General features: G+C 50.1%; 1 protein-coding gene across 1 annotated transcript in view; it reads right to left on the bottom strand.

Moving 5' to 3' along the window:
• The window catches only part of CD9 (CD9 molecule), a 34,047-nt gene extending 15,227 nt beyond the window's left edge, over positions 1-18,820 (bottom strand). Inside the window, exon 1 of the mRNA XM_047866998.1 lies at positions 18,621-18,820. Coding sequence (XP_047722954.1) covers positions 18,621-18,686 — 66 coding nt within the window. The 5' untranslated portion in view covers positions 18,687-18,820. The remainder of the gene's footprint in view (positions 1-18,620) is intronic.
• Positions 18,821-19,547: the final 727 nt, after the last annotated feature.

Genomic DNA, 19,547 nt, shown 5'->3' with positions numbered 1-19,547 from the left:
GGAGGTCCGTGTCCCTTACTGTCATTTCTGCTCTACGCTTGTGCTTATCAAAGAATTAGCCTTGGGATGCCTGGGTAGTTCAATCGGTTAAGTGTCTGACTCTTGTTCTTAGCTTAGGTCATGATCTCAGGGTTGTGAGTTCAAGCCCTGTGTTGGGCTTCATGCTGGGTGTGAAGCCTACTTAAAAAAGCAGAAACAGGGGTGCCTGGGTGGCTCAGGCAGTTAAGCCACCAACTTTGGCTCAGGTCACAATCTTGTGGTTCATGAGTTCGAGCCCCACATCGGGCTCTATGCTGACAGCTCAGAGGCTGGAGCCTGCTTCAGATTCTGTGTCTCCCTCTCTCTCTGCCTCTCCCCGACTTGCACTCTGTCTGTCTGTCTCTCTCTCTCAAAAATAAACATTAATTTTTTTTTTAAAAAAAACAAAAACAAGTTAGCCTCAATTATTTCTCTTTGGGTATGATTCCATGGATAACAAGAGGGTACCCACCTAAAGCCTGAAATGGTGAGGCCTCTTCCATTTTATAATTTCAAGGAGCCTGAGCCAATCTGTAAAAGTCCAGTCATTTATCTGGTCTATACACACATGTGTCAAAAAGGACACTGTACTGGAGAATTGGAACCAGGAGAGAAAGGACTTCAGGTCTCACCCTGGCTAAGGACAAGGCCAGACAGAGTCGGGAGTCCATGTTTGGACCCCACCCAAAACCTGGCCTCACACTGCTTGGTTGTCAAAGCCACAACACTTTACTAAAAGGAGAAAGAAAAAGCAGCTGGCTCTGGAGAAATGGAAAAAGCAGTAATGATCTCAGTTTCTTACGCCTATAAACTCACCAAAAGAGACAAGGAGGAAGGTCTAAGAAACCCAGGTGGAGGAGAGGGTCAGGGGCAGAACCGGGAGCACATAGTTCACAAAAATCAGAGGAATGAGCCCTGCTGCTCTTTTGGATTGAATTACTCAGTTAATTGGCCTGAGGGGAAGATATGTAAGCCATTAGCTGCCCCATTTTCTGTAATGCTATTGGAGAAATGGCTTTATCGGCCGGGTAACCGATGGATGGTTCAGGGTTACAGGGCCACATATAATGGGTGTCACCTAATAATGGCTCATGGTTGTGCAGGCAGTATTATCTAAGGAGCTCGAGAGTTACTTTCTAGAAGAGTTCACTTTTTGGTGTGGCACTGAGGCGGGTCCCAGGCCCCCACCTGGCTCTCACCCCTAGCTATGTGGAATACTAGGAGAAAACAAATGGCAAGAACCAGGGAGAACTTTACCTGTGACAAAACTGTCACACTGAGTCGCTTATGAAGGGACTCCATGAAGTAAGAAATCGGGGATCTGGGAGGCCAAGAAGTTGCTGGTTTCCTCCCAGGTTAGTTAGCTGATGTGTGGCAGGAACGTTGGCCACACAGTCGTCATGGTGGCCGCCTTGCTTTGTAACAGTGCAGGATCTGAGCAGGTCTGATGTAGACGTTCAGTTAGCCGATTCCTGATCACAGGCCCCCCTCCCCCACCATGTAAAGGACAGCAATCAGCCTCAGACCACCAGCTGGGTGGTGGGGATGGATGTGAAAAGTCCAGAGCCTCTACTCCTAGCCTGAGGCACTGCCCAGTCTGCCTGCTTACCTCATTCTCAAAGGAAGCCAAAGGAAAACCTTCCGGTTTGGCTGAGAAAAGGTCCTTTGCCTTCAGGCCAAAAATGGTCCCATCTATCTGACAGTGCAGGGAAAAAAAGGATAGCCTTTCCCCATTGTTTTATTGGAAATTCTTAAATTCTTCGCGCATGTTCCTTTTGTTTTTAGAAGACAGCCATGAGAAAAACCTAAACTGAGGACATTCTACAAAATACTTGCTCGTCAGCACTTCTCAGAACTGCTAAGGTTATGAGAAACCAGGGAAGACAGAAACGGTCACAAATCATAGACGGAGAAGTATGACAACCATCATGTGGTACCACGGATGGGACCCTGGCACAGAAAGAGGACATGACTGGTAAAACAAGTGAAATCTGAGTGAGTTTAGTTTAGTTGACAGCAACATTATCAGTGTTGGTTTCTTAGCTGTGACAAATGTGATGTGGTAATTAGAGGTGCTAACCACGGGGGAAATTCTTGGGACATAGGGGGTTTGCTATACTGTCTTTGCAAACTTTCTGCAGATCTGAAACTGTTCTAAAACTAAGAACGTATATACATGTGTGTGCACATGTATATACATATTTATCAAGCCGGGGCTTCTCTTCCAAAGCTTCTAGGTCTCTCTATCCTAAAATTCCCAACAGAAATGAACCCTCTCTTCTTCCAGGCTCACTGCTCCTTCTGGTTGCCCTGTGCACTCACCCCTGAGCTGGTGGCTTACCCCTCTCCAGGTCCCCACAAAGTGGTCACGGTATAATGCACCCAGCCCTCCATGTGGACAGCAGCCATGTCCCTGAAAGGCTTAGGTCAGTCGCTCAGTTTTAAGATTTCAGGTGTTAGCTGTGTCTTCATGTATTCTGATCTCTCTGCAGCAGGACACCACGGAACCCTGGATCCCACCTTCTCCTTACCGGCCCCTTAGATGGAATCACTCAGGTTCCCAAATAAGTCCCCTGCATCCTCGCCTCGGCTCATGCCAGCCCTTCCTTCTGGAATGCTGTCCTGGCCACCCGGGCCTGCTGCTTCCCCACCAAGACGTCCTCAGTCTCTGGAGGAAACGCAATCCCACCAGCTGCAGCATCATCACACACGCCCTTTTTCTCGAGGGTGTTCTGGGCTAGGGTCTCACTAGAGTTCAAGTTCCTTCAGGGCAGGGCTGCTTCTCAGTCATTCTGGCAGCTCACCCACCCCATCCATACTTTGGACACAACAGTGAATAAATTCTAAATTCATGAATAAATGGTCAGTCGACCAACAAATAATCATCCGACAAATGAGAGGATTGCTGAATGGGAGAGAGTCTCTGAAATCCACCAGAATCCGCTCTCTCTGCTCCTCTTCTCTTCAATAAGCTTCCTCTCCCTTCTGGCCTTTCCTTCAGATTCAGCTTCTAGTTTCTCGCTAGAAACTGCCAAGTCAGAAACTGCCAAGAACAATAACCTGAGAAAGACCCACCACGGCATGTGATGAGTATCGCAGTGAGATTCAGGGACAAATCCATAGAAAGTCTTTTGAAAACGAGAGTTTATGAAAAGTCCATGAGTCACTGTCCTCACCCCATGAATAAGTCCAGTTCGACACTCCAATCTTTGGTGAGCACACAGGTAACCCCGTCACCCGGGGCTTATGCCAATTCCAGGGGCCATGAAAACCCAGCAGGGCCCAAGCTCAGGCTCACAGAGAACCATTTTCTGGTCACCCCTCTGCCGCCACGGAAAGCACCACTCAGGAAAAAGGCAGCCACGCGAAGCCGAGTGCTTCAACGAGTCACGCCATGAATCTCACTAGAGGGCCAGGCCCAGGGATCCTACACTAAAACACACCTAGAGTTAAAGGAAGTGTCTTTAATTCCAAAGGAAGATTGAAAACAAATCAAAGCATAATGCCACTTAGGGGCACCTGGTTGCTCTGGACCCGGTGCCAAGTTTGCAAAACTGGTTCCAGTTAGGACCTGGGGAACTATTTACATGCAGGCAGCCCCACTGACGGAAACATTTGAATGACGCCTGCAGAAAGATGTGACAAGAAGGGCAGCTGCGTGTGTGTGTGTGTGTGTGTGTGCGTGCATGTGTGTGCATGTGCATGTGGTGCTGTGTCCTACCCCTCTACAGGAAACAGCCCTGTTTGCCTTGGACAAATCCCACTTCAAAGAAAAATCTCATGGCAAACAAACTGGGTGGTCTTGGCTAGACCCCCCCTTTCCTCCAGGTCCCCTTCTTTTGTAATATGACCTGACCAGTCACACATTTTGTTAAAGGACAAAACATTCATCATGCTTTCTCTATCCAACTGCCTTAGAAAGCCCGGAAGGGGGAGGGTGGATCATTCTCCACCAGCAGTTTCTCTCTAAGGCTGACCTCAGATTTTAAGTGGTCACATCTGCACTTTTGGGGGGTTGCAGGTAGGCCGTAGTAAGAGGACAGGGGTAGGGTAAGGAGGGGTGCTGGCCTTCCTGCTTCTCGCTGTCCTTCTGGAAAAGCAATGGCCATGCGGTTACTTTGGTGAGCCGGTGGTCAGTAAGATGCTATAACATTCTTCAGTGCGGGGCAGAAAGAATGACAAAGCAAAGGAGTAGGAGGCCCTGGTTCTGTCACCTGTCATTTGCATGCATGTGCCAACCAGACCTGGTCTACATGGTGTGGATGTCAGAATCACCTGGGGAATTCTACATGTGCATCTGTCTCAGCACCCCCCTCCTCCAGGGTGTTTTCTGGCACACCTCTGCTGAGAAGCCCCAGATTAGCAGACAGCCATGGACTCTGGGTGTAACTCTGGTCTGCCACCTAGATGCTGTTTCATACTAAGCACTTTCCTTAGCTTCTCCAACCCTTAGAGTTCTCATTTGGGCACAAGATTGCAGGACGCCTGTCCTGCCTTTAATCTAGCTTGAAGGGGAGGATAAATGATGTAACCCATGTACTACACTCTGCAGACCACAAATGACCACAATGTGGCATAGCCAGCCAGATTCCGTAGGGAAAATAAGGACGGTAGTAAGAATAATAAACCTTGAGAAAGACACAACACGACAGGGGGGCAATTCATGGCAGTCGGTGGCTATCAGTTGTGTCCCTCTACAATTGGAGAGGGTGGTTGGGCAGGAGGGAACAGGGCAATCTAGGACACTGGGGTTCTGGTTTCTGTGGGTCTGTGCGAGTTGCGGTGCGGTGGAGGATGATGGATAAATTTACCTCCTCCACACCCACACTGGCCACCCGCAGACAGGAATGGCCAAAGGAAAGTGGGGAAGGAAGGTTGAAGGGGACAGTCAGCTCTGTCCCGGGATCACAGGCTACTTCCCTGGGTGAATTAAAAAAGCAGATCAGAGAAGGAGGGGATTTTATCTCTTTACTTTCCTCCTTCAGTAAGATACACATCAACCCTCGTTATTTACTTATTTTTTTTTAAAGGACTAAGCATGTGAGACCTGTAGGCATAGTTCCCCATGGCACCTGGGAAGTCGGTAACAAACTGAATACCAAGGATGTGAGTTTCCCCTACCGGCCTTTTCTGGGCCCCCGAATACCAGTCAAGCTTTAAGAAAGCCTCAGAAGCAGAGATAAGGGCCTCTATGTTCACACAGGCCTCAACATTTAAAAACAAGTCAGGCCACCCAGACCTGTGGGCTCGAGCCTCACCCGTCTCCATGGCAACCCTGGCTCACCGCTGACTGCCAAGCCTCGGATGGGCTGATTCACCCGTCAGGAGGCTGGGCCCGGCGCTGGCAGCATGCACCAACAGGAGTCTAGTCCTCACCACCTCTTCTGATCCTCTCCTGGCACCCTCCGCTCCCACCTCCAGATGAAGGCTGAGGCTGTCACCTTTGGAAGGACAAAGACGCCTGGCAGGAGCGGAGGTTGGAGTCCTCCTGTACCCAGTCCTACCACGCAGGAAAACAATGACAAAAACCAAACTCCACTCTCCTGAGTGGAGAAAAAACTACCATGACTTGCCTTCAATTAAGGATCACAAGTAAAATGTTACTTCCTGGCAGAATTTAAAGATAGCAGCAAGGGACCTGTTATTAACTTTAGTTTTATTAGAGAGGAGTTGAAAAGCTGCAGAGGTGACAGTCCTGGAGAATAAGTCCCTCTGTGAGTATGATCGTCCTGGGGGGTCATCTCGTCCCTCTGGACAACTTCTGCTCTGAGGCTTTGACCAAGCCACTGATCTGGGGGCAGTGCTCAGATTGACAGAAGCTGGGCCACTGGGAAACTTATCTCTAGGCCAGCGGGTCGCCACGTGTGGTCACCAGACCAGCAGCAGCACCTGGGAATTTGTTAGACATGAAAATCACTGCCCCCATCCATCCTAGACTTACTGAATTAGAAATGGGTGCGGTGGGGCCCAGCAATCCCCCCAGATGATTCTGATGCTTGCTCAAGTTTGAGAACCACTGTTCTGGACCTTTATGTAAACACCAAACAATCGGATGACATGGAGAAGCTTTCCTCTGGGCACAGAGACTAGCTTCCTTTTTCTTTCTTTCTTCTTTTAATTAAAAAAATTTTTTTAAACATTTATTTATTTTGTTAAATAGAGACAGAGTGGCAAGCGGGGGAGGCACAGAGAGAGAGGGAGATACAGAATCTGAAGCAGGCTCCAGGCTCCGAGCTGTCAGCACAGAGCCCGACGCGGGGCTTGAACTCATGAACCTTGAGATCATGACCTGAGCCGAAGTCAGACGCTTAACCAACTGAGCCACCCAGGCGCCCCCATGAGCCACCCAGGCACGCCCAGAGACTAGCTTTCTAAATGCCAGTGGTGAAGGTCAGGAAGCCATGGCGTGGGGCGGGGGGTAGGAGCTTTCTCTGGGGTCAGCCCTTACGTGGAACAGTGTTTCGCCATTCTACTTTACACTAATCTGGAGAGTATGGGCTCAACTCTTCCACCTAGTGCTGTAGAGCCATGCGACTGGGCCTCATGCTGCATGGTGATAGTCAAAGGGAGGACACAGGTCAGGTAAGTGGGAAGGAAGCAAGAGGTAAGAAAGAGATAATGGCTGGACAACTCTATCTTGAACCCACGGAGCCTAGGCACTCATAGTAAATGGTTCAAGTTAGAACCTGCATTTGGCTTCCAAATAAGTATTCATCACACAAGCTCAGCCCTGTGAACTCTCCTCTCCAAGAAGCCAAAATGACTCCCACAGCCTCCGCAGCAGGGCGGTCTTGGTAAAAAATTCCTCCTCCTCCTGATTTCTGCAGCCTGAGTTCTCCCTAGGCTGGACAGCCATTAGGTACGAGTGGATTCTTTTCCTCAACTAATTATAAATTTTAGGGGGCAAAACTTTATTTTTTTTTGTAAAGAATATATGCAGAGGCTGATGGTCAACGATGTCATAGGTTAGTGTTGAGTTGACTTCTGGCAGGCTTTTCTGTCCATGAGCAACTCCTCCAGAGGCTACAGAAGGGAAAATCAATAATACAATAATAGGAATAGTTACTCTCTATGGGCGTCCATGCACGTCTCACATTATAGGAGGTGAATGACATACATCATCTCATTTAATCCTCTCATCACCTTTAGAGATAAAACAGGTTCCAAGAGGTTAAGTAACAACTCACTTGAGAGGACATGGCAGCAAGAGGCAACATTCACACTGAACCAGATCCACACAGACAACTCAAAGCTGCCTCTTCCTGACACCGTGCTCTCTCCCTGGCCAGCTGGTGAATGGGAAGACTAGGAACCCCTAGGAACTTTTCTCGGGGAATGAGAAGGTCATCTGGACATGCTGAATTTAGCAAAATGCTCTGACCTAAACCTTAATTTGTCTGCTGTGGTGAAGTGATTCAGACTCAGGGTGCCAACCCCAGCCTAGGGGAAAGCCAAGAGGGACGGAGCTCACTGACCACTAACTTCTCCTTGGGGTTTGTTCTCTCTCTCTCCTTTCCCTTCCCCTCTGTTGAGGCTGGGAGAGGTGGTGGTTTCAATCCACCATCACCGGGTGCCAGGGAAAACGCACCCTTTGGGGCCAGCTCTGCCTTCTTTCCCCTTCCTGTGGGGTCCACATAGAAGCAATGGTGACTTTGGCTCTGCCCCACTCTGAGACCTGGCTTCAAGGTGTCAAGAAAGTTCTAGATAAGAGGAATCTACCTCTTCCTGGGAAGCACAAGAAGTGAACAGGAGAGGTGTCGAGGCTATCCTTCCTGGTTTGGAGGAAGGGCAGATTTCTTCCTCTTATGGCTATTGTTGAATTCCCAGTTCGACTCCACAAGGGGAGGGGGGCCCTCTGCCAAATGGCCCTGATGCTGGGGCCACTCCCATCTATGTGCAAAACTGGTCCCTCTCCTCACCCACCTTTCCCATACTGGGGAAATCTCTAAAATGGGCATTTTGTGGACAGATGGAAAGACAAGTCCTCTAATTCACCTTCTAAAAGGGATAAAACCTAGGGGTAAAGGTTCAGCCTTGAACAATCCAGCGTGATGTGGCTTTACAGAACTGAGGCGAGAAGACATGGGTGAATGTGACTCTTTAGGACAGCTTCAATCTCTGAAACATTCCGAGAGGCAGTACTAACAGTAACTATAGCAGTAGCTGCCGGAACTAACACCCGAGTTCTTGCTTGGAGCCAGGCACTGCGAGAAGCTTTTTACATTAAATATGCCATCATTTCTAACAACCCTAAGACTTTGGGGGTGTTACCTTCATTACTCAAACAAGGAAAGTGTGGCTTAAGGAGAGTCACTGATTTCCCCCAGGAATCTGCATTTCTGAAAGTCAACTCCTCCCACACCCAACAATCGCTGTGTCATAAAGGGCCCTGCTACCATGTGCTCTTCTTTAACACCACACCAGGGCACATCAGAAAGTCAACAACAAGCCCAATGGTCCTGAGAAGCCAGGTCCTTGGGGAGGCACACTGCTGCCTCTTGTGACCATTTACAGCCCTAAATACCGAGGAAATTATGGCACCTACCCCATATAATTCAATATTTTAAAAAATCAGTATTATAAAATAAATATAAAGAAGGTCAGAAAAGTTCTTATTTTCTCCATGATTCCTTGGGCTTACCTGCATTGCTGACATCCTAAGCACCTGTTTGGCCTGCTCACTGAGCTTGCAGGGGTTCACTTTCTGGGGATTCCAGTGCACTTGGAGGGGGGGGGTCTCTTGGGTGGAAGGGTGAAAGTGGTTCAATAGCTATAGCCTATGGGTGCCATCAGTTTGCTAAGAGTGGCTCTGTTGGGCCAGTGTGTGTTCCAGTGTGACTTCAGGCTAATGGGAACGTGCCCTATAGGAGTGACAGTGGGATTTCCCAGGGAGACGAGGAATGTGAGGGAGCTAGATTTCTACAGTAAGGTCCTGCTGCCCCTTGTGAATCTAAGAGGACTGGTAGGACTGCCTTATACACTTAGAGGTAGTTCTGATCATCCCAGTTTGAGATGAGGAAACAGGCTCAGAGAGGTAGTTACTTCCCCAAAGTCACAGAGCAGGTATAGAGCAAGTCAACCATCAACTCTCTCCCTCTGTCACATGCACAGCACGTGCCATGTAGAGGTTAATTACTCGACTGCCTGTCTCATCCCTGGTGGAAGGGAGCTAGCGTGGTCCCCTCTCTGGGGTGTGGCAGAAGGTGAAGGGCCTTGTAAGCTTTTTCTCAGCACACCTTAATGATAATTAGGCAGTGACCTGCTCGGAACAAGCTCAAGAGTTGAGAAATCCTCCCTTCCAAGGACATCACCATCAGTTAAAAACCAGAGCTCTTATTCTGCCCAAGAGAGGAGAAAAATTTCAGCTGATATGATGGGTTAGTAGTAAGGGGATAAAGGATAGAGAGGGAGGGCCTCTGCCCAAGATAACCTCTTTCTAAACAAGAAACCTCATTTCAAGTTTCCACTGCCTGCTTGCCAGACATGCAGCATACATCAGCCAGCCCATAAATCTGTTTTCTGCTGAAAGCAGGCATTCTGATCTTAACCAAAATCATCTGATGTGGGGGATTGTTTGGGGGATGTTTTGCTTTAAATTCCAGAATACCACACATTTGTTTTCCATTGTGTATGCCTAAGACACTTGGTGATTACACACACACACACACACACACTCTCTCTCTCTCTCTCTCTCTCTCTCTCTCTCTCTCTCTCTTATTTTAGCCATGTGGACCAGTTAGCTTTCATTCCATCTGTGGGAACAGTTGCCACTTGCTTGCATGGCCCTGAATGGTGGGAGATGCCCCTTTTTTTTATACCTTTGAAACAATGCCATGTGGCATGTGGATTAGCAGTGTTGGCAAAAGGCATGCCCAGGACCGCTCAGTTAAATGGCCCTCCTTCCCCAACATGGTGCATTCTGAGCACAGAGCCAGGAAACAAGCAAGAGCCAAGGTCCCCAACTGTTGTGTCTGACCTATTATCTATCCTATCCCTTTGCCATGATCCCTGCCTACATTTTAGGTCTCTTAATTATAGCTCCCATTTGCATAACATGGGTTTCAACTCATACACAAGTCCAACCATATGCAGATTTTTTTGATAAATACAGTACAGTCTTGTGAATGTATCTTCTCTTCCTTATGATCTTCTTAATAACATTTTCATTTCTCTTGATTATCTTATTGTAAGAACACAGTATATATAATACATATAACATACAGAGCATGTGCTAATTGACTTATCAGTTAGGCTTCTGGTCAACAGGAGGCTATTAGTAGTTAAGTTTTGGGGAAGTCAAAAGTTATAAAGAGATTTTTGACTGCATGGGGGTTGGTGCCCCTAACCCCCGCATTGTTCAGGGGTCAACTGTATGTCACTGGACAGCTAGCACGACAACACAGCACTTCACCTGTAGTATTTCATTTTCACGGTAGACCCACCAAGTAGGTACTATTTACTTTCATTTTTTAGATGAGAAAACTTGGGCACAGAAGCAGCTTGTCTGAGATCACATAGCAAATAAGTGGCTGGGTTAGAACTTGAACCGTGGACAGTCTGACTACAAAGCCCATATTCTCAATCATTTTGCTAAACTGTCTTTTAGATCAGTTTCATTGATTTCAGAGCCAGAATTTTTCACTTTTGTGCTGTCTCCCTCCTAGCCACATCTGATCCCATTTCAAAAGGGTACCTTCTATCCTTAAAGGTCCCAAGAGAGCCCACCAAAGGGCTTTACCTTCTCAGGACAGACCAACACCTGCAACAGCCACCTGGCCGCAGGTGCCCCGTGAACCTGGCCTCTCTCCGAGGCCAGCTGCCTGATGGACAGTCTAGAGAGAGAATGCACTTCCTCCTGCTGGCCTCTGGCCCAAGAGTGGCGTCCACACCCTTGCTGCACTGGCCAGAAAATCTGTGTGGACACAAGCACTGCTCTGGGAAACAGATTCCCCACAGTAACTTGGCATGTTTTCTTCTTATCCCAACTTCGCTACTGTCACAAACCTGGCAAGTGCAGACACTGTTAGATCTGCCCAGTGGCCACTGTCCTTGCATCCCCTATAGGAATGGCACCAAGGTGAGGCCCAGAACCTCTGCCCTTTCCCCACAGCACCATCCTGCCAGCAAAGGGCACGAGAGGGCATGACCGCAGGCCTGTGTTGCAGCCCCAGCCATGGGGTCCTGAGAGGCACCAGCCACATGAGGATAATGCCAGCTTCCCACACTGATGGTCCCTCCCCAGCACCGGATGAGAATCTAATTCCTATCTGAAATAAGCTTTCTGGGTCTCTTAAGGGTTGTGTCTTAGGGACTCAGAGCTATAATATAGGGGGGGGGGGGACAAGGGAAAGTAGGGGATGTGGAGATGTTCCCAGGCTTGCAGAAAGGAGGCTTTAGAAAGCCTGAGCATAATAGTAACAGATTTAAATGTGCAGCCCCCTACTGCAAGAAGCAACGTGAAGCATTCATACTGCGTGGGGGAGAGCGGGAGACCGTCTTAGTGGGAAGGGTTTCTTGTGTCTGGACTGTGCATTCTGCTCCAGGAGCAGAGCTGCTGTGGGGGGTGAGGAGGCCTGCCACCCACCGGAGGGGGACACCAATGTGAGCTGTGTGTACAATCACTCACCTAGGCGGGAAGAGGTGATTTTGATTTGAACATATAAATAGCTATGTCTGAGTCCATTTGGGCTGCTATGACCAAATACCATCGACGGGGTGTCTTAACAAGAAATTATTGCTCACAGTTCTGGAGGCTGGGAACTCTGAGATCAAGGTACCAACAGACTTGGGGTCTGGTGAGGAGTTGCTTCCTGGTTCACAGAGGGCTGTCTTCTTGCTATAATCTCACATGGTAGAAGGAAGGAGGATGCTCTCTGGGGCCTCTTCTTTTATAAGAGCACCAATCCTATTCATGAGAGTGAGTCAATCACCCTGAAAGCCCCTACCTCCAAATACCATCATGCTGGGTTTTAGAACTTAACATATACATTTTGGGGCGGGGGGGAACACCTTCCAGTGTATAGCAAACTATCTTTTAAAAACACCAAACTTCTGTTGACTTGGAAAGCAATGCGTTCACAATTAAGTAGGGGTTTGCTGATCTTTTCATTTAAAGTTTTAATAAATCAATTTTATCATTTATCATGCTATTGATTTGATCAACGTAGGTTTAAAGATAAAACCGGAGTGTTATATAGAAATTTGTTTTGAATTCAGTGAAACTGTCTGATTTACTTGATTGTATTTTTGAAGCCCTGGTCAAGGATTTGCTGCTACGATCCATGTGTTGTGCTGTTTTTACACTTGGACACTGACATGTAGCTCATGCTGGGAACAGAAGCAAGGGACTGTGTCCTGAGCGCAGGAGGCGAGGGCTTGGTAGAAGTCACGGGCCATTGGCCTGCCCGGCCAGAGAGGTGTTCAGTGGAACCTGGAATCTACGTTGAACATAAGACAAACAGGATTAAGCTTTGGAGGGTTTCTTTTGTAACAGCACCAGCAAGAGTCACTGTTTCAGCTCCCCTGCACAATGCCTGCCAAGAGGATTGAACACGCAGGATCTTTAAAACACAGATTTCTGATTTTTCTCCAAGTCAACAGTTCCCAAACCTCTCTACCCAGGGATCTTTGCTACAATCAAATGAATCCAGTCCCCTCTCCAAGTCAGAGGGCTTCACCCTCCTCTGCTATTCAGCCAGACTGAGTATCATCTCCTCAGGAGTCCAAATCCCCAAATGATCCCCCAGAGATACCCTTCCCTTTCCAAAGTCCTCAAGGGCAAGGCCAGGGAAGGTTGGCTGATTTTAGTCTCCATTGGGTGGGAAGGAGGAGGGGGGAAAGACAGAACTCAGTACTTCCTAAACAAATACAAATCACCCAAGCTATGGGAAACCTAACCCAAGAAGCAAAACTTGGCTAGAAGCTCATAAAGTTGGATTCTTCATGTGGACTAGAAATACAGAACACTCATTAAATTAATCGAGAGTCAAAGCCACTCCCTGGGCAATGATTAAGCTGAGAGTCAGAGCAAGTATGGGTGGGGAGGCTAGCTCTTCAGTCTACACTGTTGTTGATCATCAGGGAACTTAGCCTTTCTCAAATCACCCCCAATTCCCCCACATAGTCCTTGGGCAACCCACTACTCATGGCTGAAACAAGGGATTCAGAATAGAGAAGAGGTTGCTTGGAAAATAAGAGAGAAAAACTAAAATGAGGTGTTCATTACCTAAGGTCCATTGGCCTCCAGAAAAAAAAGCAAAAACAGAAACCAAACCAAACCAAACCAAACCAAACAAAACAAAACAACAACAAAAAGGCCTAACATTTTTCTGGAGGCCGGTCCTACTGATTTTGTGGGATTCCCTAAAAATCTGGTTAAGCTCCATGAATCTAGGACGATAGCACACAGTACTTACAAACTATCTAGAACCAAGTACTTTTTTGGGGTGGTGGTTGGGGGTCGGGGGAGTTGGAATTACGGGTGGATGTAATTGTTATAAAATTATCTCATCTGGAGGCAGGATGCTGCTTTCCACAGCTGGATGCCATCACTTGATGGAAAATGAAAATGTCCCTGGACCAGCACGACTTTTTCCACAGAATGAAACAGGCAAGTGATCTGCAGTCAGACTTCAAAAACATAAATTTAAAAAATGTATTATTGAGATCAGCTCTTCTGGTCTCCTGAATTCCCCGTAGTTGAGAGCACGGGGCCAACAGGCCCTTCCCCAGGTTTTCAGAACCCTAAAACAACGAAGTCATCACCCTCCTGTATGGAAGAGATGGAAAGGTGGTTTCTGAAGGGCTTTGGTTGAAAAGACCTGTGGAAGGAAGTCCTACTGACTCCCACCTGGGGAGGGGGGATCACAGAAAATAAACACGCAGCTCCTCAAACTTCACTGTCTTCTCCCCAGCTGGACACAGTTCTATTGAGAATATCCAGCTACCAAGGAGACAACAGGTTACAGGAGCCACGATGACCCATGACCTGCGGTCCCTTATCCTTGCAGCCGGGCACACCCAGGAAAGAACTGTCAAGGCTGTGTTCTTTAGAAGAAAAGGTGCTTTGGCAAGTTCAAGGTGTATTATTAAGTTGCAGACTGTGTGACCAAAAGCCACACCTCCTTATAAAATTGAATCGAACCGGAAAACAAACACGGTACACACAGCTCTGCGTCTAACAGGGAAGATTCACGTGTAATACCAAAGGGTGTGAGAGCACTGACTTGTGAGGTTTGAAACCACAGATGCCTCATTTGGCAGAGTTAAGTGCTCTGGCAGGGATGGCCCTCCGTGGGGCTGCTTATCAAAGTGGATCCAAATTCAGGTCTTAACCAGCAACCTCTTCCTTGGAGTACAAAAGAGTAAGGTCTGGAACGGTGCCATGGGGCACTTTGAAAGCGAAGGGGGAGAGAGAGACAGACAAAGAGAGAGAGTGAGCGTGTGTGTGTGTGTGTGTGTGTGTGTGTGTGTGTGTAGAGGAATCCCCTTCCCCCCAAATCAGGAGTCAGGTCTTTGTTGTTGACAACCAATGCAGGGAAAAGTGCGGGGAAAGCCATCAAGATTCTGGGCAGGGGACAAAGGGAGAAGTCCTATTTTCCTTAGCAGATGCAGACACCTGGCCTCAACTCACCTCTCCCCAAACCTGCCAGCCTCAGTACAAACACAGCCAGCTTTCCCAGAGCTCTGGCTGTCTGCATGCCAAAGTTGGGGAGCCATTTTAGGGAACAGTCCTAGCTGCTTGCTCGGCCCCACGCTGAAGGTCAACAGCTTCTGGGGGAATTGGCAAGTTGGGTGGGAAGGGCTTCTGCCACCGCCACCCGCCTAGGTCCATACCCCTCCCTGACCCCGAAGCCTGATGTCTTAGGGTTCCTGTGCTGTGTAGTTTATTTTCAGAAGTGGGGTGCCGCCCCATAATCAAACGTGTAGCCACACATAAAATGGAGTGGGTGTCCCAAAGCGGGAATCATTGAGGCGGGGTGGATCATGAGGCTGGCAGTGATGCAAGAAGAGAAGGAAAGGAAGGTGGGGGGGGCGGAATGTGTGTGGATTCTGAATGTGGATTCCTGCCTATGTCCCTGGTTTCAATTTCCACACTTCTTGCTTAGGGAAGTGCTCCCACCCTCCCCACTGCTTCCATCTACCTCCAACAGAGGAGCAACCACAGCTGGAGTAAACAGAAAGTTAAGGCTACTATGCCAAGTGCAGCACATACATTCTCTCATTTTGCCTACAACAACGCCATGGGGTAGACGCTGGCTCCATCCGGTGATGGGGAGACTGAACCCAGGGTGGCACGCTGGTCAGTGGGCAGGACTACCACAAATGGCTGAGGGCAGGGAAAACAGAGAGCCCCCAAACATAGGGACCCCATCCAGGGCAAGAGAGGGGAAAATGTGAGGTTAACAGGAAAGAGACCAAGAATCAGGCTCCAGAGGTAAAGACCCAAATGAAGCCAGGCTCCGAGGACAAGCCTTCATAGCCACTGCACATGTCCATCCCCCAACTCTGATTTTGATTTTGGGTTGTGTGGGGAAGTCCTATTGCTGTAGGTACTCGGGGTGGGGCCAGGCTCATAGACTGAGCTGAAGGGATTTCTGTGACCATTTGTTTCAACCCATCATCATTTCCTCAGATGAGGAAACTGAGGTCTGGAGCACAAAAGCAACCTCCCCAAGGTTTCAAAGTGACATGAGGACAAAGCTAGACTGAGACCCAGGTCCCTGTCCAGGTTCCCACTGTTTTTTTTGTGGGGGGGTGGGGTGGGTGGGTAGGTAGGGCGGTCTGGAGGAAATACAGAAACACTGAAACAGAGCCAAGAAGTTAGCGTTGTGAGGGTGCTGGATGAACAGGGTGCTTGGTCTGGCAGTAAGCACTGGAGGCCCCACTTGGGGAGGGCAGGGGTGCAGGCTCAGCTGTCACTGAGGGTTCCCCAGGGCTGAAGACAGGGCCAGAGAAGAGGTGTACCCTCTCCCCACCCTCCTAAGCCCACCGCCACTGAGGTGGGCTTTTCTCTGGGTCCCTGCGAAGCTACCCCTCTCAGCATCCTTTGTTCAGGAGGTGCTGGTGGCTCCTGGCCTCACAACTCCTATTTTTCAAGGCCCATATCAGATCCCAAATGCTAAGTTTATAAATCTCTGGTCTCAAAAAAAGGTACCTGGTACCTTTCATCCCAGGTAATTGGGATGAAAAGTACATTGGACTTTAGGCCAACCAGACCTGCCTTCAAACTTACTTCTCGTGCTATCCTGCCACATGACCCTGGATAAGTCATTTAACTTCTCTGGGGACTCTTTTCCTGGTCATCAGTACAATGGGGATGATGCTTCCTGCTCTGGCTAGATCATGAGACTTGGAAAGGGCCTTTGCAGGCTGCACAAGTGGATCCTGATACCCCTTTATTCCATCATCTCTACAGGGCCCTTGATACAACACTACTGAACAATAGTTAATTCAGGAGAACGTAGCTATCCCCCCTACACCAGCTCTTTTGCCAGGTCCCCTTGTTGGTTTCATGATGGAGACAGAAGAGGATGGGACTCAAGCAAGGGACACAAGGGTTGTGGTATTGGTTCGGTCTCTGTGATCCTGGGCCAGTCATCCCTCTCTGGTTCTCTGCTTCTTCATTATGAATACTAGGGCCAGACTGGATGATCACTAGAGCCCTTCCTAATTCTGGACCCAAACATTCCCAGAGTGAGTCATTTCTGTTTCAGATGACATAGCTGATCAGCAGCACCTAGCCCAGGCCCGGGCAGCTCTGAATGTGGGTGGGGTGGTAGGCTGGAGACAATAAGAGACAGCAGATCCCAGAGGAGCCCTGGAGCCTCCCATCAGGCTCCTGCATGTGCTACAGGGCAGACGTGGGGTATGAAGGCCCATGGTAGTCTGTGGTTCCTTCCCAGCCTGAAACCCTGATGCAGCCTAGGCAGATAGCTGAGGACTAACCAACAGACGGGCGGGGCGGGAGGGGTGTGTGTGTGTGTGTGTGGTGGAGGTTGTGCTGGGGAGGGGAGAGGAAAACTCCCCAAAGGACAAGGGTGGGGTGGGGCGGGGCTAACCCGCCTTCTCACATTCTTTTCTGGTGCCAGCGGTTAGGGAGAGGAGGAAGCCAAGCCTGGGAGCTAGCTGGCAGCCTGGCTGCTGGGGGCTGGTGGGAACACCGGGAGGAAGTAATGCCCACCACCAGGAGGTCTCCCTAAAACAGGCCAAGTGTTGGGCAGGGGCACATCTATGTGCCATCCTCACTAGAACATGTGTTAGGTATGGTAACTCTTGCAAGGGCAAGAGTCAGCTCCAGAGAGAGGATTAAAATCTCAAGAGGTTTGTCCCAAGGTTCCTGGGGACCCCCCAGTGACCAGCTCCAGGGGAATAAGTACAGTATATTTTTTTGTTACAAGGCTCTGGTGGCATGCCTGTTTCTACAGCCATCTCTCGAGTGGCATAAGGGCTGCCTTTCCAAATCCCCTTCTGACTGCAAAGGAGCAAATATTGCCCATCTGTGTGCAAGGGATGTAGTCCTCAGACTATTCCTTGCTTCTTTTCTGTCTCTGGGTGGTCCCTTAATCCTCCAAGAGAAAGTGTGGAGGGGACATCCCCTTTTCTGCTGCTTCCCTCTGGCATTCCATTTGCAGAAAGGCTGAGTGTGGCCAGCAGTGGGAGTCAGGTAGCTTCCTGGCCTGGTGTCCTCTCCAGGTGAACTTCCACTCTCCGTGGCCCCGCCTTGCCACTGGGTGGGCTGGCATGGGGGCGTAGGCGAGGCCGGAGGCCCTGGGCTGGCAGTGGGCGGCAGGCACCTGATCTTCCCCCGGAAATGGAGAAACACTGGACTAAAAGCGCCAACAGGCATCTGCCCCTCCTCTCCCCAACTCTCCCAGAGTTCTCTCCAGTTCAGATACTTATCGCCTTCGGAAAAAAAAAAAAAAATCAAGACAAGCTAGTCTTTCAGGTAGTTTCGAGACAGTTTGGACTTTCTCACGGTGGCGGCTCAGAATCAAGCCCGCAGGTACCTCCTCGAGGGTGGACGGGGTCCTAGTCCTCCCTCCCTCTCCCTTTCCAGTGTAAAAGTGTCAACAGCTCCAGGCTGAGCTCTCCCGGCGCCGCTGAAGTCCTCAGTGCGCCTTCATCCCCCCTCCTCGAGGCCCCTGCCACTTGTGAGACCCCACCCAGATCACGAACTGTACTGCCCTCCACAGTCCTCCTTGGCCATGGCCCCAAGTTCCCAGAAGAGGGGTGCTCCGTTTCTCTCTGCCGTCTTCCCCCTCCTGCACTCGGAGGAGTTTGGGGTGGGAACAGACACAAACCCCACCCCAAACCCTTGGCGAAAGAAAGGGCTGGGGCCAGTCTCCGCGCCCCAGCTCGCTAGGGCCCCCCGCGTCCCCCTGCCAGCTCGGCTTCGGAGGAGTCTTCTACGATCGTGCCCACCCAGCTCGTCCTCGGACCCCGTCGAGGAGCCAGCTGGCGACCGCAGTGCCTTTTCTCTTCCCGCCCGGAGTCCACCCGGCGCGGGCAGCGCCAGTTACCAGCACTTCCGACCGCGGACGGGGTTCCCGGGACGAACAGGTGGCCCCGCAGAGGAGCGCGCGGCAGTCGCACTCACTCACCCAGAAGATGAAATTAAATCCGAAGAGCAGGTATTTGATACACTTGGTGCCTCCTTTGACCGGCATCGTGCGGGCTAGACGGGCCTGGACCGGACTGGTGAGGGACTGGGGGGACGCGCGGCCGGAACGAGCGGCACCAGGATAAGACCGAGGTGTCGGCGGCTGCGGGCTGGCCTCCGGGCTGCACTTTTAAAAAGTGCCACTCCTTACTGCGCGCGAGGGCTGCGGTGCGCATGTGCCGTGGACCCCGCCCCCGGCCGACCCCGCCCCTGGCCCCACCTGCCCCGCCAATGCCGGCCGGCCGGCTACTGCCCAGGTTCCGGGGACTCCGGCTCAGCAGTCCCGGAGCCCGCACTCTCATTTCTCCTCCCGCCTCCCGCACAGCCCTCTTTCCCCCTAATCGGCCATACCCTCCTTCCCGCCACAGACCTCCCGCTTTCCTCTCAACCGTCCAGGGATCACTCCAGACTGACACCGTCCCCCCTCCCCCCCCACCCCCCCCACTCCCGCCGCTTTTACCTAGGAGTTCTATGGAGGCCTCGCCCTTCGCCCTTTGGTTCTCGCTTTGTTGATTCTGGGCTTCCTGCCTGAGTCCTCTTTGGGGAGATTTTCCTCGGGTCGTTGGGGTAGAGTCCCCTTGCCCGCAGAATGAGGGCTCTTCTTGCTCAGGGCTCCCCTTGAAGAGAAGCTGCCTGGCTTTATTTCTCCTTGAGGTGGCTCCTTGCAAACTTTCATTTGGAGTACACTTACTTGGCACATCATGCGGAGTAGGAGGAATTAGAAGCTGGCAATCCAGGTGGGAAGAGAGGTTGGAGGCTTATGGGAGTAATTTTCAAATATAATCACCGAATGGTAATATGGCTGAGAATCGGGTGGTCTTGGAGTGCTTCCTGGCCTTGAGGTTTAAATGCCCTGAGAGGAGGAGAG

Source organism: Prionailurus viverrinus, chromosome B4, assembly GCF_022837055.1.
Source record: "Prionailurus viverrinus isolate Anna chromosome B4, UM_Priviv_1.0, whole genome shotgun sequence".
Lineage (NCBI taxonomy): Eukaryota > Metazoa > Chordata > Mammalia > Carnivora > Felidae > Prionailurus > Prionailurus viverrinus.
This window is presented reverse-complemented; position numbering and strand designations above follow the sequence as displayed.